General features: G+C 34.1%; 1 protein-coding gene across 1 annotated transcript in view; it reads left to right on the top strand.

Moving 5' to 3' along the window:
- Nucleotides 1-21,514, top strand: part of LOC106463702 — an 89,874-nt gene that overhangs the window by 8,180 nt on the left and 60,180 nt on the right. Inside the window, exon 2 of the mRNA XM_022391285.1 lies at nucleotides 20,313-20,451. Within this exon, the coding sequence (XP_022246993.1) occupies nucleotides 20,313-20,451 (139 nt within the window). The remainder of the gene's footprint in view (nucleotides 1-20,312; nucleotides 20,452-21,514) is intronic.

Below are 21,514 nucleotides of genomic sequence, written 5' to 3'. Positions count from 1 at the left end.
GGAGGGGGGTAGAAAACCTAATATTTTACCCTGAAAATCTGACTTATAGCAGTAACTGTAAGTGTTGTTGGAAAGTGTTACTCGTTTTTAATCTGGCGATAGATGAACTCCTCATCTAGATTCAATAAAAACTAAAAATTATAAATCAAATTAAAGTATCATTTTATTAAATTCATATATATATTCTATAAATCCAAAATATTATGGAGAGGTAGAAAACCTAATCTTTAACCCTGAAAATCTGGTTAGTTTTCACGATGTAAAGGATCAAACGAAGTAAATTGACTTGAGAGCTATCACAGAAGTTGAAGAAGGCCTTAATATAGTCGTCCCACTCTAAAAAACAGGGAAGAGCACTCCATTAAAGACAACTGTCTACAGTCGCTGAAGAAGACCTCAAGATAATTGTCCCACTCCATAAACAGGCAGGAGCACTCCATTAAAACCAACACTCTATAGTAGCTTATTTCTGACTTTTATTGACTTTTTTCCAAGAACAAAGTCACAAACTTCTGAAATTTAATTAATCACAATAATAGGAACTTACTTTCGCGAGATCATACACATCCAATGATGTTATGTTTGTTTGTTTGTAGTTAAACACAAATTTACACAAAGGGCTGTCTATGCTCTGCCCACCACGGGTATCGAAACCTGGTTTCTAGCGGTGTCCACAGATAAACCGCTGTGCCACTGGGGGGGGGGGGCAATGATACTATGAAAATTGAACAATAACATTAATGAAAAGTGATATTTATGAAATAAGAGTCATGTTGTGGTCATATTTCCTTAGCTGTTTTATTTATATTAACACGCATAAAACCCACTATAATTTATGAAATCATTTTATCGATCTTTTTGTTCAGTTGTTACTTACTTTGGTCCAATCAGTAGTTATTTACTTAAGATACATTTGCTATTTGAGTACCTCATTGGATAACAATTGAAGTGTTGAAACAATTAAGCGATACAGATAACTTACACAAAACAATTCCATAATAAATCATTTAAAAACAAACCTGTTTCTAGCCTTCCGTCTCTCGGTGTGACAGCGGTAAGTATACGGAGTTACAACACGAAAATACGAGGGCTGATTCTCCGCGGTGGGCACAGCAGATAGTCCAATGTGGTTTTGATCTAAAACCAACCAACCAGTTTTGGCTTTCCGAGCTAAGCCCAACGCTTGTTCAGAAGAATCAGAAGTCTTAATGGCATTGGTTGTATATAGCACCTAACTAAGGATCTTACCATAACGTTGAAAACTAAAACTCGAATATCCTGCAATGACATTGTTTGTATATAGCACCTAACTAAGGATCTTACCATAACGGTGAGTACTAAAACTCGAACATCCTGCAGTAACATTGGTTGTACGTTGCACCTAGCTAAGGGTCTTACCATAACGGTGAGTACTAAAAATCGAATATCCTTCGTCTGTGTTATTACATTGCCTGTTGTTACGTCGCATTTCAAAAATACTACAAATGTTTCGTAGTTTACATTTCATCGGAAATGTTACTGTCAAGCAAATATTTACTTAAGTAGATCTCCAAATCAATATTCCTATTGGTTATTAAACACGTTTTCGTGAGAAAGACATATAATTAAACACCTTTCAACTTCCAAACCTATCTGTCATCTCACCACTCAACATATGACTATATTCGAAAGATCAATACATATTATGTCACCTTTTACGGTGTCTCCATGAGATGCTATATTTCATACGTCAATCAGAATTTCCTACAGCATTGTAAAGATCTTACCCATGCTTTAACACTACAATATATGTATCTGATATAACTTATAATTCCGAAGCTTACATTAATTGAAATACACTTATTAGAAACTAAAGCGTCTAAAACATTTCATAGCACGATTTAATTTTGTTTTTGCTCAGTATTCAAATCACAATATAACAGCACTATGTAATATAGCGAATATCAATATCTGATCAGAATCACATGATGTAATAAAAATGTCAAAAGAACAGGTACCCCCAACTAATGGCCATTCCAGTTGGAGACTAGAAATTTTTAATATTATACCGAATGTATGCAAATTGTGTGTTGTATATCTTTTTTCATATTTGACTGTTTGTTGAGGCTCGTCCTAGTTGTCCCTAGTTTTGGAGTGATGGACTAAAGGGAAGGTAATTAGTTAACACCACTCGTCGCCAGATCTTGGGTTACTCTTGTGGAATTGATTGTTACCTTTATAACGCACCCACGGCACCAAATGGCGGAGCTCGATTTTTATTTTAATGATTTAGGGATAATGGGACGCGATCCACGCAACCTCAGATTCACAGCTCGACACGCTAACCACCAGGCGCCGTTCGAACCATCTATTCTCTGTAGTATATTTATAAAATGTTTAATGATTTTACTGAACTATAGATTCGCGAACGCATTCGTTCCGTTACGGCAGCAATAGTCTATTTCGTTATTGGTTGTTTTCGTCAGAAAATATGCTTTTTAACCAGCTATAACTCCGAATTTTTTGCTTATGTCATTTCAGTTGTAAAAAACAACAACTAAGTTCGTAATAAATTAAAAGATGTTGGATAAATGTTAATTAAATCATATTAACGAACTTGCGTTCTTATCCTTCTCAAATTCTTTCATCTTCTCGTATATTTTATTTTATGGATGCTAGCCTCCCAGTGGCACAGTGGTATGTCTGCGGACTTATAGCACTAGAAACCTGGTTTCAATATCCTCGGTGGGCAGAGCACAGGTAGCTGTTTTTATAGCTTTGTGCTTAATGACAAACAACAACAATATGGATGCAAAGCGAAAATAAAAATATACAATTACGTTAAAGTAAAATCATTCGCTTAAAACAAAGAAAGATAGAATTGATTCGACTACGTAGTGCTAGAATTAATTTTTATTTCGTGAATCATGCAGTCGGGGACGTTTTTGTAATGTAATTACTGCACCTCAGGCATCAAACTTGGAATTAAAATGTTAACACGATGACAAACATGTCTTGGGACATATCAAAACTAAATATGTTCTGTCATCGGTGAGTTGGAACAGTGTACAGTGAGGATAATTAAAACCTGAAAGATGCAAATAAAAAAAGTACAGTAAAAAGTAGATATTCTTTGCCAATTCTGTTTAAAGCTCTCCATGTTGCAGACTTTATGTCAACTTAAAGATAAAAAGCATTAGAAAATTATAACTTTTGTTTGTTTCAGAATTTCGTGCAAGGTTACCAAAGCTCTATCTGCGCATAGCCTTCGCTAATTTTGAACTATTTGGCAAAGGGTAAGGCAGCTAATGAGTTAACAACGCTCACCGCCAACTCTTGTGCTGTTGTTGTCTGATCGAATAGCGACATTTGATCATCACTTTTATAGCATGCACTCACTGTCCCAAAGTTTATAATTTTTTTTAAAGAACTGGACGGTATTTGCACGCATTTAACTGATTACTGTTGAAGCTGGTTCACTTCCTAAATACTACAGTATGTGTGCCCACAAGGTATAAAGAGTGGTCCCTCTGTTTTTTGTCTAATTCACTTCATGCTCCTCACCCAGAAGAAGCTGGTTCCGCCCCTGCTTATAGAAATATGTATAGAGACTTATAATTTAATTTTGGGTAGTTAAATGAATAAATATTTCATACCGATATATTGTTAACTTAAAATACAATGTCATCCCCCGATGGGTCAGCGGTAAGTTATCGGATTTACAACGCTAAAATCAGGGGTTGAATTCCCATCAGTGGACACAGCAGATAGCCTGATGTGTCTTTGCTATAACAAAACATACATACACCACAACGTCAACTAACACAAAGACCGTTTTAAATACTCTAGTCGATATCTTAATCATGGGTCCTAAATTTTGTATCCCCTGGTAATACGTCTGAAAGCTTATGACTCTTACGATTTGGTTTCGATACCCGTGGTGAGCACAGCCTAGATAGCCCATTGTGTAACTTTGCGTTTAACAACAAACAAACCTAAATTCACAATATTTAACATGTGATTATTTTTGTTTTTGTTGTTGTTTTATTCCCGAAGTCGCTTATGACTGTTGTAGCACCTTAGATGCATGATGCATCATCGTCATTGATTCTCAGGCAGGTTATACCTCATGGCGCCCATCTGCCCTCCAGATATACGTCCCTAATGTAGCAGTGAAATACTAAAGGGAAGGCAGTTAGTCACCATCACCAACTCTTGTAGCATCGAATAGTGGGATTGATCGCCACATTATAACGCTTCTACGGCTCACGTGGATTCGAACCCGCAGATTGCGAATCGAGCACCCTAACCACCAGGCCTAATGTGATTTAGATAGATCTAAATTTTGAAATGAAGCTGATATAACATCTGAACCTTAGTTAATTATATTTCAGTACTTTGATAAATCGTTTATTAATACATTAAAATACTTAAAATATATTAAGCTCATTTACCAATATTTTAATTATTTATGAAAAAAATGTTAGTTGGCTAAGAAATGAAAGTTAAAGATAAGGTTAATATCTACAACAAGTTGGCATTAAATATCTGAGGATAATCAAAAGAAATGGACTTTTTGAACTGGCAAAATGTTTACTTTATTCAAGTTTTTAACATACGAAAACAGATAACTAAATAATCAGTGTATCCCACAAGTTGACACTTTTAATTATGTAATTTCTCTCAGAGAATGAAAATGCTCAAAACTGAGTGTTGGCGTTTTTCTGTTAGCGTTCGGGCCGAACTGTCAATCTAAGGATTCATGGTTTGCTTTCCGTTGCAGCAAAATCGCGCTTCGCATTTTTAGGCTGTGGGTGCGTTATAAAAGTGACGGTAAAATTTCAGTATTCGATTATAGTAGCTCAAGAGTTGGCGATGGGTGCTATTTGATAATCTGCCTTCCCTTTATGCTTACAATTGAAAAGAAGGGAGGGCTAGTGCAGGTTGTCTTTGTGTAGCTTTACGCGAACTTCCGAATGAAACAAACTGTTGAAGGTTTATTTTCATGTTAAAAAATAAGCTTGTTTGCTTCTTCAATTAGGCGGGTTTTTGAAAAAAAAAAAGTCTCAAATAATCAGTAATATTTTAATATTAAAAAACGGATTAATGAAGTTACCAAAAAGAAAAACGCTTATAGGCCACTGAAGCAATACTTAAACATTGTTATGAAAGCAAACAATAACCATAAAATATTATTACTTCATTTAAATCTAACAGGCTAATTCGAACACATTTCTTAGAATTTGATTGTAATTTCAATTTCATGATGACAGTTTTTCTAAAGATTTTTTTGAGAATAATTTTACATTCAAATCGCATGAACATATTTGAATTTTTTCACAGAAATTCTTCCCAGAAATATCACACAAATTTATCACTTTTCACAAATTCTAAGCTCAGCATATCAGTCTGTTAGAGCACTCTAAATTATACAGAGTTACTTTGTTTATATAATTCATAAAGAAAATTGTATTTCTAATTGAAGTGTTTGGAACATTTATAAGAAATCGAAACAAATCTTTTATGATTTGTGAGGAAGTTTTTGTTATTGAAAAAATAACTCGTTTTTATGTCACGTTATTCTATTAATAATCCAGCTTCTTCCACCAGTTTCTGTAGAAGATCAGATTATAACTGGCATTTTCAGTTGAGAATTTTCTTTCGACTCCTAGCTGATAAACTCACAACTTGCATGCATAAACAATAATTGGAAATTTTATAAAACTTGCTTTTTACTGTTACTATTTTCCCCTTATAATTGTAATAATTATCATTAACTTCTGACCAAATCAGCTATCCGCATAAATTAAAACATAAAATGAATCCATTAAGGAATATAGCTTGTTTGTTTGTTTTTGAATTTCGCGCAAAGCTACACGAGGGCTATCTGCGCTAGCCGTCCCTAATTTGGCAGTGTAAGACTAGAGGAAAGGCAGCTAGTCATCAACACCCACCGCCAACTCTTTTACTAACGAATAGTGGGATTGAACGTCACATTATAATGCCCCCCACGGCTGAAAGGGGCGAGCATGTTTGATGGAAGGGGGATTCGAACCCGCGAACCTCAGATTGCGAGTCGAGCGCCCAGCTATCTGGCCATGCCGGGCCAGGAATATAGCTAATTTAATATACTATTCTTACAATCAATAGATTTGTTGATTCATCATCTGGGTATTCTCGTTGTTAGCGATGTTTTCGGCCGAAATCCCAATAAGATCTTATAAGGCTAAAGAATCACAAGGGATTTAACCTATCCTACGTCCATATATTAAACTAACAATAAAATATATCATCGCAATAATATATGTATAATAAATATTTAACCAATACTGTTAATGAAGAGGTAACATAAAAAAGGGAAAATAATATGTCTTATTAACTTAAAAATCTATTTGTTTGCCTCGTACGCTATACTGATTTCCTCTTTCTTGAAAAGCATGATATCATTCATATATTTTGTCTGGAGATATTCTAGTTTTAATAACATTGGTAAATAATGGTGAATTTGGAGAAAAATAAATGTGCAATAAAACTTAAGCATGCAAATCATGTGTTTCTAAAGTAATTTTTTGTTGTTGTTGTTTTACGGGTTGTGTAACACAACATTCGATAGACATGTTTCCTTATCCATTGTGTAGCTCTATTAAAATATAACATTACTTAATATAGAGACGATAGTAACAGATGACAAACTCCTTGCCATATCTTTCGACACATGGTTGTCTTTATCCCTAGGAACACTATTTCTTTGGATATTTTCTCTGTTTCATTTTTCTGACATCAGAACTACTCAACTATTTGACAACTGATGCCAGAAACAGTAGTTCTACTTCAGGGCACTCAAAACCACAGACAAGCATGATTACAAGGTGTTCAAAAAAAGATCAGTTGTGTTGAAAATACGGATAACTTGAAAACGTTCTTCTTATTTGCAACTTCATTGAAATAAAAAATATCATTTCTGTATTACAAATAGTGCTTTAACTTCTGTATACTTGTTGTCATTGTAATATACTTCATTATGATAATTTCATTGATTAAACGAGATAACTCAGAATTTTTTTTACTTATTTAGTATACAAGCAACTGTTTGCCATACAATTAGATTAAGTAAAACGCATTAATATAAACATCTCTCTCTCTCTACTAAAACATTAAAACACTACAGTCTATAATGCAGTTTTGGTTTTCCACATTTTACCCCCAAAGAAATTCAACTAATTCAACTTTTCATAGTTCCTGAAAAACAAAAAAATTAATTATCAAAATTACTCGATATTTATACAGGAATACAATATTTTAGACCGTACAAAATAACCATTGAAGCCTTTAATGAGGTTCTTTACTTTGAATCTTTTAATCTAGGCATAAGAAAACTGACACAAAACATTGTATACACTTTACCTGGAAAAAAAGCTAATCCCCTGCGTTGTACTACACAGTTAGGGCACCCCTCCACTTTCGTGATTGTGACTGTATAAAACTTGACGTGCCGTGATCCGTTCAACAATTACATTTGTAATAGACAAAAGCTTCAATTTAATATACCTGAAACTAAAATTTTATAACATAAAAATACGGCATTGAAAAAATAACCTATTGAGTATTACACCAGCTACTGTAGTACCAGATGTAAATATATAGTTTTATGGTATGGTAAAAATTGAGCAATACACCATCTACTGTAGTATTAGATGTAAAGATGTCGCGTTAGAGAATAGCATTAGATTTAATATATCGAAGCGTCCCCTAGTGTAGTTTAATGGCTAACATTGAATTACAAATACAGTTAAGTTAGGCGGCATAACTATTAAATTGTCATCCAGCCTGGTGTCTTTTCAGTGACGGCTTGCTGAGAAGTTAAACGTTCTAATTGGCTCTTATGCAGCATTATTCAAATTGGTTGTTTGTAAAGATTTAATCAAGCTGATTTTTGAAAAGTTCGTTGTATAATTACTGTGTACAATAATAATCTAAGTAATGTAAAGTTGGAGCATGTATTCTGTTTCAGTCTTAAGGATTCTTAGATACTTGAGCTCTGTGCTGACGTAAGCTACTAAAATAGAATGCTGTATTTTTTTTATGTTTCTGTTACTCTCATGGGGCACTTAGATGATACTTGAAACTTGTATTAACATAAACCAACTGAAACAGGAAAATCACGAAGAATTATGCGAAGCTATTTCTCCAAAGACGCATGATTACAACTTAACCATCATAGTCGATCTATCTGTCAGTTAGTCTGTTTGTCTATCAATATATGTGTGTTTATGGTTTGTGCACCGTTGAAATATACGTGTGTGTGCGTATATCTTTCTGCTGATTATCAGAGCAGGCTAAAATATTCAGAATTTAATAACAGACTGAATTTATTGCATCTTTCAAAGGAAATATGGTGAATTTTCGTCAGACAGACACTGCGCACATTCGATCTGATACATTAAACTGCATGTCGGTACAACCTCCGTTTCCTGACTCGACTTGGTACGTTAAGCTACAAGTCAGGAAAATCCCCGTTCCTGAGTGGCGCTTTAAGCTGTATTATTGAGCGTATAGTACATATAGCACGAGCTTTCGTATGAAATGGTCGCGAAAAAACAAACACTCGTTCGAAAGATTTTCCTAGTTAAAGTTTCATGTTCTCATCGTACAGTGTTACCCTACAATAATTGATATTTTTAAATACACCTAATTCAGAAGTGTTAGGTAGTGCAACAAACGAAACGCTGATGTAGAGTGATTGATAAGGGTAAAGAAAGGCCGATTCTGTTAATAAGAAACATTTTTCTTTTACTGTATTAACTCCTCTTTGCTTGCCCAATCTTGCTTGCTAAATCAACTGTAAGCTTGCAGGCTTATATCACTAGAAATGGGGCTCGATACCAGCGCAGATAGCCCCTATTGCAGTTTTGTTTCATGCAAGAATATACCACGAGTTGATAACAAGCATTGTGAGAAGATTAAATAAACTATTTAGGTAATATGTGTAATGTGGTTATGTTACAAAATTAAGTTAAGGATCTATTTTTATTAGTATTGTTTTAGAAGCAGCGAATTCTCAAGGCACAGAAACAGTTTCAGTTACCCTGATAACCTTGGCACTGTAGGAGCAGTTTGTAAACTTGTATTTTTAATTCTTTCAATTTTATCCATTTAGAATATTGTCGAGACTTTGATAGAAAATTATCCAATACTAAAAAAAAAATCTTCTAAACTCTTATATCCCCTGTATAAAAAAAATAATAGTAGATTTCCTAAAACATATAGAACATTGAAAATTGAATTTATTTTTAAACCAGGTACACGGTATTTTAGACTGTTATATAATGTGTTTCATTCAATGCTGAGTACCTACGTTACTAAGCATTTACAGGCATTCCAGTAATTGTTAAGCACTTTTGTTAGTTTCCATATCATGATTGTTGACGAAAAAGAAATGTGTATATTTTATTGTTACGTTTGCCACATGTATTGAATTAAAACGATTTAGAGAAATTCTACTCCTCATCAGTAGTTCTGACAAGTGAAAACCAATAAACAACATAAACACAGCTAATCCTGTGTGGAGGATGCTTGAAATGTCATTTCCTTACCATAAGTAACCTCTATTAATCTGTGTGTTTGGATAATGGGTAGCAGTAATGCTACCAACCAGTTGCGTACTCACTAAGATGCTGATACGAATCTGGTTATTATGCTGTTTTGCTGTCTCACCCCTTATACAATTCTATAAAAATATTATGACATAATGAAATCACCACCAATTATTTGTTATCTAAATCTATAAAACATGCATGGCATGATAAATATCTACCAATCGCTTATTGTCCAAACCCATAAAAGTATAATGATCAGGGACGTGGTCATCGAGGTGTAATCGAGAGCTCTGCCCTCAGCAGCTCCCTTCTTAAATACCACGCTTTATTCTTTGAATTATGACTTCCAATAACATGAAACTAATTCTTTGTCTCTCTTATGCCCCTCCCAAATACAAAATCCTAGAAACACTACTGATTGTGACACAAGAAAATTTCCAGTGATCACACTTTGTTTAAATCTATAAACCACTGGCTGGAGTACCCGTCCCTGGACGGAAGTTATGTAAATTCATGATTAATGAAAGGTTATCTTAGGACATAAAATATTGCTTCCCTTATATGTTATTGTAAAAACTGCAAAACACAAAATTTGAAACTCCAAATTTGCTTGTCTCTTCGCATGGACCCATCAAACCTTCATGCCAAATTTCGTGAAGATCCATCAACAGGGGGGCGAGTAGTGGTAAATAACGCATAGACGCCAATAAAAACCGCAAAACGCAAAATGCAAAAATGAGAATTTGTATGTATCTCTCCGTGGACCCAACAAACCTTCATGTCAAGTTTGGTGATGATTCATCAACAGGGGGCGAAGTAGAGGTAAAAAACGCAAAAACGCCCATAAAAACCCAAAATGCAAAAATGAAAATGTGTGTATGTATTTCCCCACGGAATCACCAAACCTTCGTGCCAAATTTGGGGAAGACCTATAAAAAGTAGGTGAGGTAGTGGTAAAAATCGTCCATAAAAACCGCAAAACGCAAGTTGCAAGACTGAAAATTTTTATATACCTCCGCATGTTCCTAATTAACTTCCATGCCAATTTTGGTGAAGATCCATCTAAACCCTGCGAAGTAGTTGCATGGACATGCAACAGACAGTACTATTATTCTACAACTAGCGAAAGTACCCAGCTTTGCTCGGGTTATTAGATTGATTTATTCTAGATAATTATTTCAGTGTGTGTATTCTGAACCCATTTTAGCATAAAAGTATAACCAATATACTTTTGTTGCTCCTTTATGGGATGTGGCCTGTTTATAAAGGTAACCTTCCCTCTGACTTGTCCTCCGATTTTAAAGTTAAATAATAAAATAAAAACCTCTTTAATTAACGGAACTTCTAAATTAGAAAAAACTATTTTTTTCAATTTTGTAATTTATACATTTCAGCTTATACTTTCAGCACATAACTTCTTAACAACAATATCAGGTAATACTTTTATCGCTAAGCAACATGTTATAAAATCCATTATTTAAACACACTGTTACCAGAACCCACTGGATTTTATATATATTAAAAGTTGTTATCTAGGGAACTACTTCTTTTCTATGTGATTTTTCACTAGATTGCCCCATTATAAAGTTGCGCACGTCCACACGTGCGTGTCTCTGTCTGTAATCTATATTTATAACTTGTAATATAAGGAACCACTTCTTTACTATGTGGATTTTCACTTCCTTGCCTCATTAAAAAGATGCGCACGTGGATAAGAGAAGTAATAACACCAAGGTGCATACCCTCAGGGTTCACTTAGTATGGTGAGCAAAATTTCACGTTTCTGGGTTCTTTCCTCTTGGAGTTATGGCGGTCACAAACAGACCCACAGACACACCATTTTATTATTATAGACTAGAGAAAGTACCTGGCTTCGCTCGGGTTATTAGGTTGCTATACTCTAGATGTCTATGTCATTACGTGTATTCTGAACCCATTTTAGCATAAAAGTATTGCTATGTCTCCGTTCGTTAGTTGATTTTCCGTAACTTCGTTCCCACGAAACTTTAGCGACACAAGTCCTTTCTTAATAAAACTGGTTTATTCTTTCTGAATATAACTTTACCGATACACTTAGTTTCAGCAGTCGCTCTATAACAAACGCTATAACAACGAACGTTAACTTCAACAATACTTTCTGACTGCAGTTCAATTACTCACTACCTACACACATTCTGTCACGTCACGCCGTGACCATCTTATATATACCAGGCCACCCCCAATCTAGCAAATGCTAGAGCACTCCCGAAGGAACAGGATAGTTCTAGAAAATAGGTGGCGTGACACCAGTCACGTGACCTCGCTGACGCAACAGTATAAACTTCATACTTTTGTTGCAAAGCAAAATGACATAAAAGCCATTGTTGGAACGCATTGTTACCAAAAATCACTGACTTGTCTATATATTAGAAGTTGTTATACAACAAACCATTTCTTTCCTGTGTGGTTTTTCGCTAGCTAGCCTCATTAAAAAGAATTTCCCGACGTTTGCCTGGCTAGACTGCACTTTTCTACCTCTTTGTTGGTAAAGCCTAATTTCGCAAAATTTATTTATTTCAGTTAGCTGTCAAATGTGAGGTTAGGGTGTACTATGGGGTGAGGATGGTAGTATTTGCCCCTCATTTTTGACGGGCTATACGCTAGTCCCATAATAGCTAAACTACCCTATAACATCCTATAATAGTTAAAACACTCTATAACATTCCATAATACTTTTGTTGCCAAGCGACGATGTATATTGTTGATCATTACCAAAAAAGGAGCGTGAAAGCGTTCTCAACAATATAACATCCCATAATAGTTAAAAACACTCTAAAACATCCTATAATAGTTACAAACTACTGTATAACAACCCATAATATGTAAAACACTACATTACAAGATACTCATCATCATCATTTGATGTTTTAATATATGAAATGATTTCGGTTATTTATGCCTCTCTTTATTATACAGCGGTTTGAAATGTGTTCTCAGAGAAGAACAGGACACAAAGCACTTATCAAACAGCGCGCTGACTGAGAAAGCAGTAATATATGCATGTACAACGATTACTTTGGCATATCCACTTACGCTAAGTGTATCGTGTTAATATTCAAGGTTTGTTTGTTTGTTTTAGAGTTTACAAGATGAAAAAAAGGCTATTTACGTCCCTAATTGTGAACTGATAGACTAGAAGGAAGGAGTCCTAGCTCAACAGCACCCACCGCCAACTTTTGGACTACATTTGTCTGACTAAACCTAAAGATACGACTGTCACTCGTGTTTTGAATGAACGTCTCACACCAAAAGTTAACACTAACATAGCATGTAAATCCTCGTTGCACAATTGTTGTATATTAGTGTTTACTGATCATTTTCGGTAAATTTATCTAGTCGTACCGTTTCTAATGCATTAACATTTCGCATAAAATACATCCAAAGATATATGGCGAAACGAAGGGAAGTCCGTTTTGTGAAAGTGCTCGGATAATTGTATTTCTTTTCTGATGCTACTTTTTTTTTTATTGATCGTGCGTGCTTTGGAATATCATAAATGGCAATCAGAATATATATAAGGCTTAGCAACATCCCTAATGCCCAAATTTATCAAATAAATGGCTTAGCCTGTATGTGCAAGTTAACCTCTTGAGACAGTAACTCATAGAAATAATTTGTGTAACAAGGTTATATAGCTTTTACAACAGCGCGCGGAACACGTTTGATTGGATTAATTACATTTTGTAAATGTACCATAATCATTCTAACTCTGCAACAGTTACCAACGTTTTATTAGATGTAGTTTGGGAATATTTTGTAATTGAACCGTTAAACGTTAACAGTTCAGATAATTATCAATGATTACTTGCACTAGACGTTTCATAGAGTTTCTAGTTATTTAAACCCAGACAGTTATAAAATATGTTAGGAAAACATAAAAGTTATGAATAAATAAATGCATCTGCTTTGTTCAGTTATGAAAGTTGTTCAAAATCATCTTAGATATATATATTAACGCCACCTCGTGATAATAAGTTTTATACAAGGAATTAGTGGTAGTATTACAGGACAAACAGCAAAATATATAGAACATTGAGTACGTTGTATTAAAACGATTTTGAATACGCAAGTCAGCACGTCACATGACATCCAAAGCCCATATAAAGTTACGATTGCACGGAATGTATCAGAACTACGTTCTTAAATTGTTTGGCGGTTCGTAGGTTATGTGATATCAGCGAAAATCGCTCGCTTTTGGAAAGAGTATGTAAGTGCTCTTTCCTACGCAAAATTATTCGTATACTCAGATCATAAAGACGTGTTCAAATTGAGATTTTAAAATTTCCATGACGGGAAATATATATCTTATACTTATGGAACTGGAAAACAAATGAAGTTATATCAACTTGGGGCACCAAAGAGACCTGCAACAAGTCGTACTCTAACCTCTTTAAGCCAAGTGTGGTGTCTTATAAAGAGGTGACATGCCCCAGATAACAGTACGAAACATAATCGAGTACGATCTCTGGCTGGAAAAGCGACACAATCACATATACACAAGATTTTCCCACGACACAGATCCGTTCATCCCTTTCATACCTCAGACAACTCGAGAATGAAATAATTATTTATGCTGTTCCATAAAAATCCATACCGCCTATGGGTTTCTATGCGATCGCACTTTTGAAATGGGTGTTTGGAAACTGTCATGTGAGTACATTAAATTTTGATTATGAAACGGCTACAGTGTAGAGTTGTGTGCTTTAGACATTACAGTCTTTAAATGGGGTCTTTTGCAATGGAAATTACTCTGCATGACTGTTTTTAAGATGCACGGTCGTCAAATAGAGCATGATCGGAAGAACATGACGACATAGACTGTAACCATGTGATTAGGCTCCAAAATCATTTTAATATAGCATACTTCACCTCTGTACGAGAACATGATATACGGGGTTCGGCGTAATTTGTTTGGGCACAGAAGTCAACAGTATAATTTGTTTATACTTTATATTTGTCTTTAGTAGGGAAGCTTCTAAAGGGAATTTCGACTACCTCTACTTAACTTCTATAGCCCTACAAAAAGTCGGTTTCTTTTGAATAATTAAATCATTAACCCTTCATGATAATTCAAAAAGGAATATTCCGAAATGTGTATTTTTCATTTTTTTGTTGTTGTTGTTGTTGTTTTTCGGTAGGTCAGAAGTAAATTGAAAACTTGAAAATCCGAGGTTCGATTCCCGCAGTGGACACGGCAGACAGCACAAACAAACAAAGAATTTTCATGATCATAAAAACGCAAGCTAATGATAACTAAAACGTAATTAGTCCAAGATTAAATATGATGGCGAACACAAAAACTAAACAAGAACAGCAGTGATTTTTGAGCAGATAAAACGAACAAAAAATTAACATACGGGATATAAAGTTGTAATTACACTAACCTTATATGTTTATCATCAAGAAAAGGATATTGTCACAAAGTAACTAACATTTCTGAATGAAGCTAGTGTCGATGATTAGGATTCCAAATGAAGCAAGTGATTCCTGATTATTGGGTTAACAAATTAACTGTCACTACCATGGATACATGTGTCTCTAGAGCAATGCCATTTAAGTCAATTTTACGCAACTGAGTAGTGACTGTCACAAGGTTACTACATGAACTGACTCTTCACTATTTAGTTAAATTAAGCAAGTAAGTAGTGACTGTCACAAGGTTACTACATGAGCTGACTCCTCATTATTTAGTTAAATTAAGTAAGTAAGTAGTGACTGTCACAAGGTCACCTCATGAACTGACTCCTCATTATTTAATCAAATTAATCAAGTAAGTAGTGACTGTCACAAAGTTACTACATGAAGTGAGTACTAAGTATTGGGTTATAAAATAACCAAGTGATTTTCACGTAACTGAGTAGTGATAGTCACAGGGTTACTACACTATCTAGATTCTCATTATTAAATTGAAAATTAAGCCAGTAAGAAGTAGCAATAACAAGGTTATAACATGAATTGGATCCCCATAATTAAATTAACAAATAAGCAAGTGAGTAGTGACAGTCATAAGGTTATTACATGAAGGAAGTACTGATTATTAGGTTATTTAGAAGTGTGAATAGAACGGGGATGCTGTCGTGGGTTTCGTTATCTATAGTGCCAAAAATGATTTGGATATTTAAAAATAGATATGTTACGCTCAAGCTCAGGATTAAGTCATTCACCGAAAAAAAATTTACCATTTGCGATTTGAGCATGTCAAAATTATTAAAGATCGAAATGAAATATTATTTCGGTGTTTATGCATTTTTTTTCTCAAATTGCGAAACAAAATATACTTTGTTTGTCTGTTGTTCTTGTTATTAAGCACAAATCTACACAATCGGAGAAACATAAAATACAAAATATGCTTTGTTTGTCTGTTATTGTTATTAAGCACATATCTGCACAATGGGCGAAACATAAAATACAAAATATGCTTTCTTTGTCTGTTATTGTTATTAAGCACAAATCTGCACAATGGGCGAAACATAAAATACAAAATATGCTTTCTTTGTCTGTTATTGTTATTAAGCACAAATCTGCACAATTGGCGAAACATAAAATACAAAATATGCTTTCTTTGTCTGTTATTGTTATTAAGCACAAATCTGCACAATGGGCGAAACATAAAATACAAAATATGCTTTCTTTGTCTGTTGTTATCGTTATTAAGCACAAATCTACACAATGAGCTGTCTGTGATGTGCCCACTACGAATATCGAAACAAGGTTTTCAGTGTTATAAGCCTTCAGACTTACCGCTGAGCCACTGTTACTGCACTTCCTGAACAGAGCTTGAAAATACTGCTTGAGCTGCGAATAGTAATGAATTGCATAAATGTGCACCACGTGAAATACAAAATTTATAAACAATCAAAAGAAGCATGTTTTTATGATTTTTTATTCATTTTCAACTACAGCTTTTTCATGACAAAACTAATAAGTGAATGATATTCTCATCTCTCACTCTCTTTAAAATAACTGCTTCTTGATTCAAGTTAACAGCTCAACAATGTTCTTGTCCAGATTAACTCGCTGTACTTTGATTTAGACTAAGAACAAGTTAATTTTCTCACTCTGATTCCGATAACTGCTTCTTTATTCAAACTAAAAACAGGCTTATTTTCTCACTCTAGTTAAGATAACCCCTTCTTTTTCAGACTGAAAACTGTGTGATTTTCTCACTCTGATTTGGATAACTGCTTTTTTATTCAAAGTAAGAAACGAGTAATTTTCTCACTCTGATTAGGATAACAGCTTCTTTATTCAAACTAAGAAACAAGTAATTTTTCCACCCTCATTAAGAGAACTGCTTTTTTTTTCAATCTAAGAACCAGTAGTTTCATACTCTGATTAGGATAACTGCTTTTTAATTCAAACTAAAAACCAAGTAGTTTTTACACTCTGATTAGGATAACTGATTCTTTGTTCAAATTAATAACCGGATGATTTTCTCATTATAATTACTTCTTAATTAAAATTAACAAACGGTCATTTTCTCATCCTGCTTGGTTAACAGTAAGCTATTAATAATCTATTTTAACACTAAGCGTTGAGTAATTTTCTCGTTTTGATTAGAGTAACTGCTCTTGATTTAAAGGATTTTATTTTAAAAATAGTACCGCATGTCTTGCGGCAACGAGCCTCGAATCATAAACCCTCAGATAGATCCACAGTCTGAGCACAGTAACCACTAGAGCTATACCCAGCTCTCATCAAACTTGAACTTATTTTTATTGCACTTTTGCTTTTAGCGTCATTCAGGCAACGAAGTTAGTGTATGGCATTGTCAATATTTATAATTACATACCTTTCAACGATAGTTCTTGACAGATCACCTAAATTCATTTGGGCAATAACTGACTGTATAATCTAATAAAATGACAAGTAATTCCAACAGAGCACTCACTACAAGATAACCAAACTTCATTATCGACCAACTTAGAAAGTTTCCGAGTATAAAGAACAGAAACTGCAACTCATAGCGGAACTACGTCACAATACATTTAGTTAATTAGAGAAACTAACCAACAAGCTTCAATACTCACAGTAGTCTAGCGCGAAAAGTGATAATAACGAGATTAGAGACGGAGAGTACTGCAGGTTAATTTGTCGCAATATTAATTTGCTGCCTAGTTGATGTAACAGCGTCTTTAGAATAAAGTGCCACCATTACTGTAGTGATAAATATTTATTAAATAATTTTGTTTCTTGGTCAGTTTGAATCTCTAGACACGTGAAATTGTACTTTGATCTTCTTAAAAGCATATACCACGTCGCTTGATGTTAAGACGTCTCGTTTACACGGATTTTACTACGGAGTTTTGATAACTCTTTATTTTGGTTATAGATTTGTCAACGCATTTCCGAACGCAACGACTTCATCGTGCGTGGCGGTTCATGGTCTTTATAGCACAACAGTGCGATCTGTCACATGATTCTGTATACCAAAGTTCACTTGTATAATCATTTGTAAGTCTAATATAATGCGCAGTGAGCTAAAATGCTTATTTTATTTGTAATGATAATAGCATTGTATCTGTATAACAGATTCTCTCTAACTTACATTCAGTAGTAACATCATATCAGTATTCTAGAATGTATTTATTCTTTTACTTTCAAGTTCAGTAAAATATTCTCTAGATGGCTGGGGATTTGTTTGTTTGTAGTTTAGTACAAAGCTACACAATGGGCTATCGAAACCCAGTTTTTGGTTTTATAAGTCTTCAAACTTACCGTTGTGCCACTGGGATGCGTGCTAATCAGCTTGGAGATGTAGCGTGTAGACGAAAAACTATTTAAGTCTGACTGAAAATAATAAAGCTCTCTCAAGTATGTCTGGATTACAAAATTTTCCATTTTGTGGTCAGTTAGAAAGGAAAACGAATAGTACTAATGTATATATTCGGTTTGCTTCGTAAAGTTATTGTGTATTTAAATAGGGTTTGAGATCATACTAGGTGAGAGTAGAAATCCAATACATCAAGTCCCCCCTCTTCATATCTTCCCTATCTTGCCAATTTTCATGAGAAATCGTCACTACCAAAAGAAAAAATTAATTCAGCAAAAGTCCACACGGTCTAGACAATGAAACATGTGATCAAAATAGTTTACATGTGCCAGTACAGGCATGTTAGAATAAAGAGGTTACTCATATAAAAGGGATAACTTATATAGATTGATAACTCCTGTAAAGATATAATATAAAAGTAGGTAAGCTAAACAAAAATATATCATGGGGGACTTAGCCCCCTCCTATTTTTTATTGTAGCAACATAATTATAAAAAGGAGCCCAGTTTTCTCTAATTATTCCATGGTTAACTTATCTTCTTTTGTATTAAATCATTACTGGGCTTTTCCTTTTATATAACTTGAGTCTTTTTGATATTACATTTTTATATGACTGACCACCTTTATTCTAACACGGCTGTTTTTGTACGTGTGAAATATTTTGATCAGATAATATATTTTTTGTTTTGATTATTGTTATTTTAAAATTAATAAAAAAATAAGATTCCCCGAACTGTTCCTGCCCAGAGGAGCTACCAACATTGGTGCAACGTCTTAGACTACTACGCTATTCCCTCTTTTCAGATTTTACAACTGTTCGTATACTAAAGTGTCACCAATTATATTTTTGTGACCATATAGACCAATTTACCACTAAAATTACCAAATATATGAGTGTGTTATAGCTGTTAAGCCTAGATCAGATTAAAATCTGCCAGTGGACTTCATTTTCGTGCAAGTCCTTCCATGTTTAGTATATGTTTTTTTCTTCAACAGGGAGATGAAGAACAACAATAATTTTACCAATTCTTGACTGTTTATTTTTGTTAATATAAACAGATATGATGCTGATATTAATAGCATGATGGAAAACGTTTAGATCTCTTCAGAGAAATAAGAATAGTAGAATCCAGTATGTGGAATGGCTGTAGCAATACCCCTGATTTTACCAAATAGTTCTGTCCTCCGAGTATATTAAGTCATTGTAGTGTTACTTCAGCCTTCTAACTTCAATGAAGTTACTACCTTGACTCTAGATATCAAAGAGCACTTAAGTTACGAGTTTGGCACCAGAGAGCGTTGGACACTGAAAATCTGTTTTCTTTTTCAATCTATTTATCTGTTTACAACTACTTATATGTTTGCACACGCGTTTATGGAACGTACTTTTGATGGTAACTGTAAAGATAAGTTCATTGGTATCATTTATTACATTTCGCTTATTCCGTACATTTTGTGTATTTTTATATTACAAGCATTTAAAGAGAATATCGTAGAAAGAACCCGTTTAAAATGCAATTTATTTTCTTTCTGCCATTTTGAAATACGTGAGGTAAGAGGAAAACCATTAATGCATGCAGGATTTTCAGATCATAAATCCAATAAAGTTGCTTTGAAATATTCTATAAAATGTCGTAAAAAAATATAAATTTCCATAAGGATCCACATTAATAAAATATTTCTATAACTCATACATTTACTTGTTTGATGTTTATTAATACATGTTTAGAAAACGTACTTGAGAATTGCACCTGAAATTGTTTGAAAATATTTCAAAACGTACTTGAGAATTGCACCTAAAATTGTTTGAAAATATTTCCATTCATACTTTCTGATGGTGTGACAAGAGAATTATTATTATATTGCTGTTTTGATTAACAATTATTAAGCACCATATAAGTCGAAAAGTTTTATTCTCCCGCTAGGTGGTTTCCCCAACAGACCTTCTTCACGCTGTAGTAGCATTGTACAACACCTGTTTACCAAGATTTTCTCCACAGTCTGTATACAACACTATTTGTGGAGAGGGATCAAGAACTTTGCTTTTGTTAAGAAACTCATCAGGTTTGTATTTGTTCTTTCTCACCGTTTACAGTGCAGGTATAAAATAATTAGTTGTAAGGCATAACTTGTTTAAGAGAAAATAATTAATTACAAGTGTAATTTTCTCTTCCGAGCTTTAATGCGTATTCTAGTTGTACATTATAGAAACTGCTTCTGTCATTCTCATAGAATATATATGTGTGTGTTTAAATATATATATGTGTGTATATATAAGAGTAATATCAAACCCAACCACTCGGTCTGACAGGAATAGCCCAACTTAGAAAGGTAGGACTCGTACAACGCTATCAATTGGGTTTCAATATCCGGGGTGAGCAGAGCACAGATAGCCCATTATGTAACTTTGTGCTTAATAATAAAAAACAGAAGTGTGATTTGTGGAATACTTCGATTAAACTTTCATTATGAACCACGATAGTGGTTCATAATAGGGTTCGTCCAATAGGATATATGGGCAAAAGACATTCTTAAAAAGCAGACATTTTCATGTAAAGACTCAAGACCTTCTATCTCAAAGGATGTTAAAATATTTATAATAGCAAAAAAATCTATTTTCCGGTTGTTAGACAAAATTCAAGTCTACAGAAAAAACATTTATGAATATTTTATTCGAACCTGGTCAAACCTGCGCAGGTTATGGGAATATTTTTATGTCAATTCTTGAAAGAGAAGGAAAGGTTTTATCAACTTTTATATTAGATGACGAGGAACCCACTTTGAGACTAATAATGGTTGGAGACGGCTTGAATGGGTAATGAAGAAAAACGTTAATACAAGTTTAACATACAAGTTGGTTTTAGATACCTTCAATTTCAAATATACACTAGAACAACTAACTTCGAAAGCCTTAATGGCTAGTTTTGATTTCGTGTCACTCGTCACCGAAGTCCCCGCCAATGAAGCTTGCAATATTGCACTCAACCTCTACATTAATGACTCCAACAAGTTAATGCACGTCCCCAGCATACTTTTTGCTTCTATCTTAGAATTTACAACGACTAAAACCAACTTCATTTTCAACAACGAACATTTCCTTCAAATAGATGGTTTAAGTATGGGCAAT

This window comes from Limulus polyphemus, unplaced genomic scaffold, assembly GCF_000517525.1.
Source record: "Limulus polyphemus unplaced genomic scaffold, Limulus_polyphemus-2.1.2 Scaffold1464, whole genome shotgun sequence".
Lineage (NCBI taxonomy): Eukaryota > Metazoa > Arthropoda > Merostomata > Xiphosura > Limulidae > Limulus > Limulus polyphemus.
Note: the sequence above shows the minus strand (reverse complement) of the source record. Positions and strands in the feature narration are given on the sequence as shown.